This window comes from Camelus dromedarius, chromosome 9 (assembly GCF_036321535.1).
Source record: "Camelus dromedarius isolate mCamDro1 chromosome 9, mCamDro1.pat, whole genome shotgun sequence".
Taxonomy (NCBI): domain Eukaryota; kingdom Metazoa; phylum Chordata; class Mammalia; order Artiodactyla; family Camelidae; genus Camelus; species Camelus dromedarius.
In genome coordinates, this window is record NC_087444.1 from 45,340,042 (window position 1) to 45,353,005 (window position 12,964).

At 46.5% G+C, this 12,964-nt stretch overlaps 1 protein-coding gene across 3 annotated transcripts in view; it reads left to right on the forward strand.

The window, feature by feature from the left end:
* The window catches only part of CES5A (carboxylesterase 5A), a 224,436-nt gene that overhangs the window by 196,111 nt on the left and 15,361 nt on the right, over positions 1–12,964 (forward strand). For 2 of the 3 annotated variants that reach the window (XM_064489154.1, XM_010988455.3), the window contains exon 4: positions 10,974–11,107. In XM_064489154.1, coding sequence (XP_064345224.1) covers positions 10,974–11,107 — 134 coding nt within the window. Of the gene's footprint in view, positions 1–5,915; positions 6,161–7,256; positions 7,462–9,386; positions 9,526–10,973; positions 11,108–12,964 lie in introns of those variants that run through there. The other variant, XM_010988456.3, reaches the window with a different exon arrangement.

Consider the following 12,964-nt stretch of genomic DNA (forward strand, 5'->3'; position numbering starts at 1 on the left):
ACAACATTGTAAACTGACTATAATTTTAAAAAAAAGGACTGTGTATAATCATGGTGTGCAGTGATGTGGGTGCAGTAATGGGTGTAGTTATGGGGGTTCAGTGATGGGGATGCAGTGATGGGGGTATAGGGGTGGAGTATACTGATGGGGCACAGTGATAGAGTTGTAGGGATAGGGGTACAGTAATGGGAATACAGTGATGGGGGTACAGTGATGGGGTTGCAGGGATGGGAGAACAGTGATGGAGGTCCAGTGATGGGGGTGCAGTGATGGGGTTGTAGAGTTGGGGTACAGTCAGACATCCATCTGGAATGGCAGTGTTTGGGTTTAACATGAATGTGAAATGAGCTTGAAGAAAGGTTATGCGAAGGAAACTATAGGTCCAGCTCTGGGCCGATGTCGGACGAGAGGGGCTTGCCTGGTGACTGATTCCATCCCCAGACCATCCTCCCTTTGTTCTGTCAACCTGCAGGCCAGTCTCCACCCTGAGGCCACTGTTGGTGCTCTGATGCAGCCTCCTCTTTTGAGAATCGGAAAGTGGGCTTTGATCTCCACTGCCTATCAGCAGGGGTAGATTAGTGCATGTTTTAAGCCACGCCTCAGAGAGAGGTCCTCTCTCATTCTGATTTCTCCCTCAGGGTTTCAGCAGAGCAATCTGGGGAACAGAGAGAGCCCATCAAAGGTCTGTGTCTCTCAGGGGCCATCCAGGCCACTGGTCTGTGCTGCTGATGGGGACATCAAGGTCCTAGGAGGTGATGTCAAATGGTTACTCAGCTTCCTAGAAGATGAAGTGATTTTTAATTGTCCAAGAACTGCAGAAATCAGCCATCCTCCCTGATCTTACTGTTGCTCCTCATTTCTTAGGCCATCCTCTCTAAATGCAGAGCCTTCAGCTTGGAGGCAGGAAATCTGGGCTCAAGTCCCAGCTGTGCTGCTTTTCAACTTTATGATATCAGACAATTCATCCTACCTTGCAAAGTCTTAGTTTCCTCATCTACAAGATGGGGATCATTGCATTAAATTAGGGAATGACTGCAAAGCATTTAGCCAAAGGTCTGACACAAGGCATTCCATAATTAAAAGCTAATATCCTTGTTTCCTGACATTTTAGTGTCTCCCAGAATGTAGGTCCTGTGTATTAGAGGATGCATGACATAGTCAAAGCTGATCTAGACAGGACAGCAAATAGAAGATATGCAATTAGAAAACCATATCCTCCATAGTTCTCTTTTAATACAGATTTTGTAGAAAAGATAGACTCAGTTTGGTGGTAGCATGTTTCACATATACATATATACAAGAGGTGACTACTCTGGGAAACCTCTCATGAATTAGATTGACGCTTCCCAAACCCACTCTTGCTGTTGTTCAATTCCTTCCCCTGATCTCCAAGGGGGTGGGGCAGAAGGATGTGTTTTCATTTTTATTTATTTATTTTATTATTATTATTATTTTTACTTTTTTTATTGAGTAATAGTCATTTTACAATGTTGTGTCAAATTCTAGTGTAGAGCACAATTTTTCAGTTATACGTGAACATACATATATTGTCACATTTTTTTTTTTATCTATGAGCTACCACAAGGTCTTGTATATATTTTCCTGTGCTATACAATATAATCTTGTTTATCTATTCTACAATTTTGAAATCCCAGTCTGTCCCTTCCCACCCACAACCCTGCTTGGCAACCACAAGTTTGTGTTATATGTCTGTGAGTCTGTTTCTGTTTTTTATTTATTTATTTATTTATTTATTTATTTATTTATTTATTTATTTATTTATTTATTTAAGATTCCTCATATGAGCGATCTCATGTGGTATTTTTCTTTCTCTTTCTGGCTTACTTAACTTAGAATGACACATTCTCCAGGAACATCCATGTTGCTGCAAATGGCGTTATGTTGTTGGTTTTTGTGGCTGAATAATATTCCACTGTATAAATATATCACATCTTCTTTACTCAGTCATCTGTTGATGGACATTTAAGCTGTTTCTTTGTCTTGGCTATTGTAAATAGTGCTGCAATGAACACTGGGGTGCAGGTGTCATTTTGAAGTAGGGTTCCTTCTGGATATATGCCCAGGAGCAGGATTCCTGGGTCCTATGGTAAGTCTATTCCTAGTTTTTTTGAGGAATCTCCATACTGTTTTCCACAGTGGCTTTCCTTGCTTCCCTCTCCTACTCTTAATGATTTAGATGTCTTCTTTTACAATTTTGTGTTTATTCTTTTTGTAATTCATGGCAGTTATCTCCTTTCCAGTTATGAGTTTCTCATTTTTGTAACATCCTGCTTCTTTTCTATTTAGAGTAGACCTGTCATTATTTCTTTTAGCATGGGTTTAGTGTTGCTAAACTCTTAGTTTTTGCTTGTCTGTGAAGTTCTTTATCTCTCCTTCTATTCTAAAGGATAGCCGTGCTGGATAGAGTATCCTAGGCTGCATCTTTTCTTCATTCAGGACTTTGAATATATCTTGCCACTCCCTTCTGGCCTGTAGTGTTTGTGAAGAGAAATCAGCTGAGAGCCTTATGGGGGTTCCCTTGTAACGCACTCTGTTTTTCTCTTGCTGCCTTTAGGATCATTTCTTTATCCTTGACTCTGGCCATGTTGATTATGATATGTCTTGGTGTGAGTCTGCTTAGGTTCTTCCTGTTTGGGACCCTCTGAGCCTCCTGTACTTGGCTATCTGATTCCTTTAGTTTTGGGAAGTTTTCAGTCATGATTTCTTCAAATACTTTTTCAATCCCCTTTGTTCTTCCTTCCCTTTCTGGAACCCCTATTATGCATAGATTGGCATGCTTTATATTATCCCATAGGTCCCTTATATTGTTTTCATTGTTTTTTATTTGTTTTTCTCTCAGCTGTTCTGATTGGGTGCTTTCTGTTGTCCTGTCTTCTAGGTCACTTATTCGTTCCCCTGCATTATCTAGCCTGCTTTGTACAGCCTTTAGGTCAGCTCTCATCTCAGCCAATGAGTTTACTAATTCTACTTGGTTCTTCTTTATAGCTTCTATTTCATTTTTGACATATTTTATATCTCTAAACACTTTCTTTTAGTTCCTTCAGTACTTTGATCACTCCTTTTTTGAAATCTTGATCTAGTAGGCCATCAATGTCTATTTCCTTGATCGTGCTTTCAGGAGATTTCTCTTAATCTTTTAATTGGGAGTGGTTCCTCTGCTTCTTCATAGTGCTCGTATCTCTCTAGCACTGTGGCTTAAGGAGTATCAGTCATCTAGTTCTCCTGGAGACGGTGTGCTCTTAGTGATTTTATCGAGAGGTCTTTGTGTCTTCGCCCTGTTTTGCGGACTCAGCTTGCTGTTTCCAGAGGCCCTCTGTTGGCGCCCTCGTCTGTGCTGCTCCCAGTGGCTGTCAACTAGCAGATCGCACCCCCTCCCAACACTGGGTCAGGTGCTGAGCTCTTATGCGGTGGGCAGGCGGGTCACTCCCCCTCCCGATGCCACAGTCAGATGCTGAGCTTGGGCGAGGCAGGTGGGCGGATCTTACCCCCTCCCAGGCCCCTGGTCAGGTGCTGCATTCCTGCCAGGAAAGCAGGTGGCCACCCGCTCTCTACCGGCGCCAGTCACTCCTCCGCTCTGTGCAGCTGCCCGCTCTGCCTCTGGTTGGTGCTACGAAGGCGGGCTCGGGGAAGACTGTGGAATGACCCTGCCCCTGCTCCATGCCAAATCTCAGCTCCTTGTTTGTCTTGGTGGTGCAAGTTCTCTGAGGTGCCAAGGCAGAAAGATCCTATCTGCCTCGGGCTGTAAACAAGTCTCAGTCCTACCTAGGAGCTTGCGGAGCCCCCGGGTGTGGATTCAGGCCTCAGCCCCGCCCCCGCCCGAGCGCTGCGCACAGGAGGAGATGGGGGCTGTGGCTGCTTCCACCTCTTTTCTCGTGAGAAGTGCCAGTAATGGCGGCGCAGGTCTGAGGAGACAAAGGCTATGGCGCCCCTTCTCCCAGGGCACATCAGCCGTGTTGCTTTGCTTTTTCACAATTTATGGGGGACCGAGGTTGTTCTGCTCCGTATCCCCTCCCAGCCACAGCGCACAGCACCCTGCAGTTCCCTGGGGCTGCCTCAGTGCAGCCGCCCCAGTCCTCCGCCCGGCTCAGGGAGCCTGTCCCGGCCCCAGCTGCCAGCTCGTGTCTCGGGCTGGGTGTCACGGGGACCCTTTGTGCCCATTTAGCTCAGTTCTGTTGGTCAAGGGGTGCTTGGGGCAGATCTGAGCCTCGGAGGCTCCCCCTCCATCCCACTGGCCTCTCCGTTGGAGAGGGAAGACCCAACGAATGAGCTCCAGTCCTCCTTTGCCACTCCCTCCCCATGGGATCGGTCCTGCACTGTTTTGCTTTTTCTTCTTTCTTTTTTCCTTTTCTCCTACCATATTTTTGGTGTCTTTGTCTTTCAAAGAAGGCAATGTTCTGTCGGAGTTCAGCAGGTGCTCTGGTTGGCTGAGCAGGTCCATAGATGTGAATTTTGGTGTATTTGTGGGAGAGGGTGAGCTACAAGTGTCCTTCTACTCCGCCATCTTGCTTCTCTCTAATATCATTTTTAAATCAGAAGGATGTGTTTTCAACAAGTGCCCTGGATAATTCTGACTCCATTTGCCCAGCCCATCCTGGGCCCTCAGCCCTCAGTGAGGCATGGTGCCTGCTAGGGGCAGGAGGATGAGGCTCCTGGGTCCTGACGTGGATCTTCCGTGACCCAATCAGCACTGCAATGAGAGCCCAGGATGCTAAGGACAGGCCTCAACAGAACTGCTTATAATAACTTCACCTCCCTAGTCTTGTCTTCTTAAATTTACAGTGGGGGACTGGGTCTAGATCAGAATTGCAGAGTCTTCACCCACGACATAAATCAAGCCAGCAGAAATGCTGTATTGGGATCACATGGTGATTTTTAAAAATTGAGGCCACATTTAAAAATTGAGAGGTATCACAGACTCCTGGCTTAGCCCATGTACACTGTCAAAAGCCAAATGTTCTTGGAGTTGAAAAATCATTGCCCCTTTAGATAGAGCATGTGCCATCCAGTTTTCCACAGTCCCCACCATTCCCTAGTGTATCTCCTGGCCAGCTTCATTCACTGCATGTTTGCTGCCTTCTTGGCCCCTGTCAGTATCTGAATTGAGTTTTCTGGCTTACCTGAACCCAAATGTCCCTTCTGCTTCTACCATCCTGTGAGCCCAAAGCCTACTAAGTTTTTTAAACACCTTTATTGTGATATGGTAACCGTATGTCCTGTACACATATTTCAAATGTACAGTTTGATGAATTTTGATAGATATATACCAATGAAAACACTACCACAATCAAGATAGCTAACATTTCCATCACTCCCCAAAAGGTGCAATTTTCGAATTCCCAATTTTTCCCTTCCCACCTCCTTTACCCCCTGGTAACCATAAGTTTGATCTCTATGTCTGTGAGTCTGTTTCTGTGTTGTAGATAAATTCATTTGTGTCCTTTCTTTTAGATTCCACATATAATCAATATCATATGGACATTTTTCTTTCTGTTTCTGGCTTACTACACTTAGCACGATGACCTCCAGATCCATCTATGTTGCTGCAAATGGCATTATTTCATTCTTTTTTATGGCTGAGTAGTATTCCACATTGTGTGTGTGTGTGTGTGTGTGTGTGTGTGTGTGTGTGTGTGTGTGTGTGTGTGTTTGTACACCACATCTTCTTTATCCAGTCATCTGTTGATGGACATTTGGGTTGTTTCCATGTCTTGGCTATTGTAAATTGTGCTACTATGAACATTGGGGTGTATGTGTCTTTTTAAAATATTTTTTCTCCAGGTATATGCCCAGAGTGGGATTGCTAGATCATAGGGTAAGTCAAAGCCTACCAAGTTATTTTTCCCCTGCTCAGGAGTTAATCATCAGCTTCTTCTTATGTAAATCAGAACAGGAAATTCTCGCTTGGCCAATTCCTCCGAAAATCTTAGTCTGATGCTGTTATTCTTCACCGAGCCTGTGTCTTGTGTCTGCCTGCTCAACACTTGTCTCCCTTTCTTGCCCCTGACCAAAGATCCCGGAGGCCAGCCGTGGCTGTGGATGTCAAGGGAGTTCAAGCGGGACAGCCAGATGAGTGGGGAGTGGGTGCAGCCAGGCCAGACCCTGATCTGGGCTATTTGGGTCCTTGCAGCCACCGCCGAGGGTGAGACACCCAGTGGGGGAGGAGGGCTCTCAGAAGATGAAATAGGGGGTTTCCCTGCCTTGGAGGATTTTCCACTGGTGGAAATGAGCTTACTTCTCAGGAGTCTCTGGGGCTCGTGAAGAGCACCCCATCAATGTCCTAGTGTTGCTGAAAGCCCCAGGCCAGAGTCTTCTTCTCAGGTGTGGGTGGAGCACAGAAGACCCGGTCCTGTCCTGGGGTTGTTTGCACCTTGCCAGGGCTTGGAGAGCCCTCTGTCCTGAGCACTGGGGAGGGGAGTGGGCTGGACCCCATGCTTCTGTAATGCTAACTGCCCAGGCAGGACTGTCACTGTTGAAATGACATGACAGCAGGTAGTGCTGAGACATCTGGGTTCTGCTAAGTAAATAGCCGGGCAGCTGACTTCTCAGGGCTCCCTATTCAATGTGGAAACTGAGAAGCTTGCTTTCTAGTCTCCCAAAGTGTCGACCTCACACCCCTGGAGGTGGATAAGCTGATGTCAGGTGACATCTGCATGAGAATTTTTTTATTTTCATTGCTGTATATGTATTTTAATATGTATTCAGAAGCATACACCTCAGTTACCAAAACCACAATTCCATAGATATTATTGTTTAGAATTCCTCTAAGTAAAAATTTTAAAGTTTATTTAAATTTAATTTTAAGACAGGTAAAATGTCAGTAGTCATATGAGTGATGTACAGACGTGCCAGCAATTGCGCTAGTAGGTGTGAAAATGGCTGAAAAGTGGGAAACTTTGGGCCAGAAGATTTTGTGGAGTCCCAGGATCTATAGAGGCTGGCGCGTATCAGTTCCATGGTAAGGGATAGCCTTTGTGCAGCAGAAGGGAAATGTGTTCCCAAGGTAACCAAGGGGAATTTTGTAGCTTGGTGCTGTGCTCCTAGGAGAAATTAAGTTGATGTTCTGATGCAGATGACTTCTAAGGGAATTTGGAAGGAAGCAATTGACATGGTGTTCACTGAGAGGGAATTCAGATACTTGTACAGCCTCTGAGTTGAGAAAAAGCGTCCCATTGCAGGGAGCTGTGAGTTCAGCCTCTTCCTAGCCAGCTTCTGACTCATCCTATGTGTCTCCTCAGGGCCAGCTGCAGATGCACCAGTGAGGAACACCAGGCTGGGGTGGGTCCGGGGGAAGCAAGCTACTGTGCTGGGAAATGACATGCCCGTGAACGTGTTCCTTGGAATCCCTTATGCTGCGCCCCCTGTCGGACCCCTGCGATTTGCAAAACCAAAGCCCGCATCACCCTGGAATGATTTCCAAGATGCCACATCCTACCCTAACTTGTAAGAGCTGGCTCTGTCCTGTGTGTGGCCTGTGACCTGGGAGTAGAGGCAGAGCATTGAGGGGGAATAAAGGTCTGGCAGCCCACTGGGGAAAGGGGTCGGGGCATCAGTGAGGAGGACGTGGAGGGCTACAGATGTGGGCGAGGCTCCCTATCTGACTGGTCAGGGGAACTGCTAGAACCTTGTTTAGAACATGCAGATTCCCTGGGCTCCCTTCCCAACTTCCTGAATCTGAATCCCCAGAGCTGGGCCTGGGAACCTGACTGTAAGGAAACTCTCTAGGGATTCGGAGGCCCAGTCAGGTTTGGGAACCAGTGTGATCGGCTTACTGACTCTTTTGGTTAGAAGGGGTTGTTGAAGTGTTTCCCTGTGAACTCTCCCCCAGGCTTAATCTCCATGGTCAGATTGAGTAAGGGCTTAAGAGTGAGAATCACACCAGAGGAATTTTAACTCTAGTTGCCAACATGGTGCCCAGCTCAGGGCCTGGCCCACAGTCGGGAATCCATAAAAACCTGTGGAATGGATACATGAGTGTGAGTCTGTGACTCAGGGGAGATGGGAGGGCAGGAGCTCCTAGACATTACAAATTTTCAAGTTTAGATTGGTGACTAGTTCCCAGTTAAATTGTGGAGGTGCCTCCTGCATTAGGCGGGAGATAAGACTTGGAATTCGCCAAGAATCTTCTGACTCGCAGATTCTGTAAAGCCCTCAGGTTGGGCCATGTTGATTACTGGCATTGGGGTCCCACGCAGAAGGACTACCCTGATGCCGGAAGACTCCGTAAGCCGCAGAAGACCCCATGTGGTCCAGAGACCCAAGGCAATAAGCTGAACCTCATCTGTTCATTCATTCATTCATTCATTCAACTTATATCTACTGAGAACCAACTCAATAGCTGGCTCTCCATTAGGTCCTGGGGGCCATTAAAATGGGTTAGACACAGCTGCCCTCAAGGAACCTGCTGACTGGTGGTGCTAGTCAGGACATAAACAATAATGACAATTAAGGTATCGGGTGACAAAGGCAAGCATTAGAGGGGCAGAGAAGGGTGCTAAGGGAGCACTGAAGGAGGTCAGGGATGTCTTTATTGAAAGCAGCATGCCTCAGTTTCTGAGACACAACGTACAAAGGAACAAAATGGCATAAATGCTTGTGAGGGAGTGGATTTGCAGCAACAGTTTCCTGCTGCCTAATCTGTACACTATTCTTTAAAAGAACAACAGACATTAACTGAGCACTTGGTAGACATATTTACATATACAATCTCACTAAATCTTACTATGTGTCAGGCTTGGTGCTAGGGGCTAAAAGTTACCGAGGTGACTCATACAGAGCCTTAGGCTTTTAGCTGCTCACTAGGAGAAGTTCTAGGAAAGAACACAAAATATGTAGGTATTTCCAAAGAGCTATGGTCTAACTGGGGAAATCTCGGAAGGCTTCCTGGAGGAGGTGGCATTTTCACAGAATCTGAAAGGGAAGAACAGGAACAAATAGACCTGGGGAGAGAGAAGTCTGGACAGAGGGATCAGTTTAAGCAAAGACCTAAATGCAGGAATCTCCTTGCCAGTCTACCTCAGTTGGTTCCTGGTGGAAAGGCCTGGAAATGTCCTTTTGTTCCTCTAGGAGAAGAAAAGGGAGCTGTCAGAGCAAAGTGATTGATACACAACTTAGTGTCCTGCCCTCTACAGTCTGGGGGATTGTTGAGCCAGCTTGAGTCTGTGTGTCTGGATTATGGTAGTGGGGGTAGGCATGGGTGGGAACTGCAATTATTCTGCACAGTGTGCTTTCTTAACCAGAAACCAGATCAAAGAGAATTATAGTTTATTTGTTTGGGCCACCAGGCCTCCCTGCTGTCACAAGAACTGGCCCCTCCCAGGAAGGTTTGCTGACAGCAACTCTAGGGGTTTCTCCTCCCTTTTTCCAAGGTGCCTCCAGAACTCAGAGTGGCTGTTCTCAGATCAACACATCCTCAAGGTGCATTATCCCACATTCAGAGTGTCAGAAGACTGCCTGTACCTTAACATCTACGCACCAGCCCATGCAGATGCTGGCTCCAAGCTCCCTGTAAGGCTGCCTACCATGCTGGGGGCTCCAGCTGGCAGGTTCTGGGCCTGGGACCCAGGCGGAGGGGCTATGTGTCTGGACTAAGACTTAGGCCCCTGTTGGGTAAAAGGGAAATGTAATCACTTGACATGTCAATAACTTTCTTTAAAAAATCATTCTAATGACAGATTCACTTTATCTTCTTTTCTGATTGCGTCTTTATTGGCAGTGACTTAATCTTTGGTTTTTATTTTGTTTTTTTTCCCCTTCTGCTGGGTATTTAATGGTCTGTAAACATTTAGAAAAGACTCTGCTTAGAAGGACTGATTTTTTGTTTGTTTGGGAAATTCTTTTTTAAGGAGGATAATTGCCTTCCCCAAATTTTCTGTTTGCAATGAAGACAGTCAGGTAAAAATGTGAACTATTTCACTTAAGAATGTAAAAGATCTCTGTATCAGTGAATGGAGAAGACGCATTCTACCACCTAACTTTTAACCACTCCCTTCCCCCGTCATCCTCCATCCCCCATGTCACTGCAACAGGAGACTCGCTCTGTTGTATCATAACAGCAACACCTATTGAGGGCTAACTACCTGCCAGGCACAGTAAATTATTCCATCTAACCCCCACAGTAACCCAGTGGGTAAGGATTATTGGACCCATTCCACAGATGAAGAAGATGAGGCATAGGGAGGACATGAGCGACTTGCTCCATGTTATATACACAGTAAGTGGTAGATCCGGATGTCAAAGCCAATGTTTTGTCCACTTCTCCTTTTCCCTCAGTGATTTTTTTTCCTGCCCCAGGAGTTGTAATCACTGATATGACCTAAAAAAGAGAATGAAAGGGACTTATTGTTAAGTATATGAATCATGATAATACCATTTGGATGTTTTATGTTCCCTGGTCCTAATTTTTCTAATCACTGTGGTAAAGCTTCCACACTTCTCTTCCCCATACTCTCCCCTCTCTTCTCTTCTCTCTGTAAGTAGGGAAAAGTCTTAGATTAAAACAGTTTAAGCAGCTTTTGCTCTCAGACATGACTTACAGTGGTTTCCATCTTCACGTGGGTCACAAGTTCAATGACATTTAGTTAACATTTTCTGAGCACTTGAGATGTGTCAACGTTGTTCTATGAACTTTAAGTGCAGAATTTTATTTAAACCCCATGATAACCTCATAAACGGAATATTTTCATTCTTCACATCTTGTGAATGAGAAAAAAGAACCTCAGAGTGGTTAAGTAAGCTGTCCCAGGTCACACAGCTAGTCAGCAGCAGAGCTAGGAATCAGACTCAGGCATTCGTATGCTTAACCCTGGCCTTCGCCACAAGATGAAACCTCTGATGCTATTTGGAAAGGAAAGTGAGACATTTATATTTCTTTAAAGAAAGAATGTCTCAACGTGCATGGGGAGGGGGCGCGGGTGCCTGACAGGCTGACTGGAAAATTCCTCTCCTGTCCTCAGGTCATGGTGTGGCTCCCTGGGGGCGCCTTTGAGACTGGCTCAGCATCCATCTTTGATGGGTCCGCCCTGGCTGCCTATGAGGACGTGTTGGTTGTGACGATCCAGTACCGGCTAGGAATGTTCGGCTTCTTCAAGTGAGTCACTCCCCAAATGATTGACATCCCTGATCCCCAGGGGGCAGCTGGCAGCAGCCACAGGGGGACTCAGTGCCCAGCAACCTAAGGAGAAATGAGCCTTCAGTGATGTTGAGCAAATGTGGCCCAAATTAGTTAGGTAATTTTAGCAGTGATAACATAAACCCCCAAGTCTTAGTTGCTCAAAACTATAAAAAATCTCCTTCTCACTCAAGTAAAATCCAGTCAAGTGTTTCTGACTGACAAACATTCTTCCACTTGGTCAATCAGGGACCCAGGCTCCTTCCGTGTTATGTCTCTGCCCTCCTCTAGGGCCCCAGATCCATCTGCACCAGCAGATGGAGAAAGAGCACAGAGCATCACATGGTGGTCTTTCTGGGTCAGCCTGGAGGTGACGCTCATCACTCCATTCATATACGATTGGCAGCGCTCAGTCACATGCCACACCCAACTGCAAGGGAAATGTAGCCTAGCTGTGTGCCCTGGAGGATGAGGAAACAGGGTGTGTGAGCAACTTGTAGTCTCTGTTGTAGGGCCAACTGAGAATAATCACTCCGTTGCATTGGCTTCCCCCCCTCTGATAACATCTAACATGTTTGGGGCCCTCACTGTGGGCCCGGCACGGTGCTGTACACTTGCTATACATTATTTTGACTCACCCTCAAAATAATTCTATGAAAAACATACTGTTGTTCTTCCCATTTTACAGTTGAAAGATTGAGGCACAGAGAGGTGAAGCAACTTCCCAGAGGTCACAGAACAGAGCTGGGCTCTTAGCCACATCTGTTATCCTACTCAGAATATGGCAGGACCTAAGCCTTGGCCGGGTGCAGTGTAAGCCAAAGGAGTAGAGAGGCCATGGTCAGATACCGCGGGGAAGGCAGCAAAGTGCCCAGCGTGAACCCTACCCTCGAGAGTGTCCCAGTGTCGTGGGAGAGATAACACAGGGACATAAATACCCATGCTACTAGGCAGGATGCGATTAATGCTCCGAGGGTGAGAGGCAACGGAATTGTAGAAACAGAGCAGAGAGCTGCAAGAAATCAGGGAGAGAGGGGGCATTCGAATTGCACCTTAAAGACAAGTTTGAGTTTGGGAAGATGGGGTTAGGAGAGAGCCTATTTGGCAATGGGGGCTGCCCAAGCAAAGGCTAGGAAGTTGGAAGGTAATGTTGCAGCACTTGGGCCTGGAGCAATATTTGCACACTGTGCTTTGGGCACGTAGCCCTGGGAGGTCTGGGGCTGCAATGGAGGCAGGGAGGGCTGAGGAGGGTCCCCTGACCAGAGTGATTACACTTTTAGCAGGTCTGTATATTGGGATTCTGCATAAGATTCCTTCGACAGAAAGGTTCCCAAAAGTTGTTTATAGTATCTAGGTTCTAGTTCTAGGTTCTAGTAGTACCTGTCTACTAGAACCTACTAGATGAGGTTACTACATCTACTAGATGAGGTTATAGCGGGAGATGGATGTGGGAAGGCACAGACAGGCTTGATTGGGAAAAACTTTGAGCCAGGCCGTGTGTGGCAATAAAGAGAGAGACCCAGGGGTGTCCTACAGAGCAGTATAGCAAGGTCACTCTAGAGCAGAGTGCAGGCTGGGCTGGGGGTGCCTGGGCGCTTCAGATGGGGAGTCCGGTTGGGTGGCTACTGCACAGCCTAGATGCGGGTCGTGGAGGTGAAGCTAGAAGGATTGCTAACATGTACGTGGCACTTGTTGGATGCCTGCACTGTCAATCTTCACAACAACCATGTGAAGCAGATACCGTTATTAGCCCCACTTAGACATGGGAACATTGAGGCAAAGCAAGTTAAGTGACTTGCTCAAGGTCACCCAGATCATAAATGACCAGATTATGAA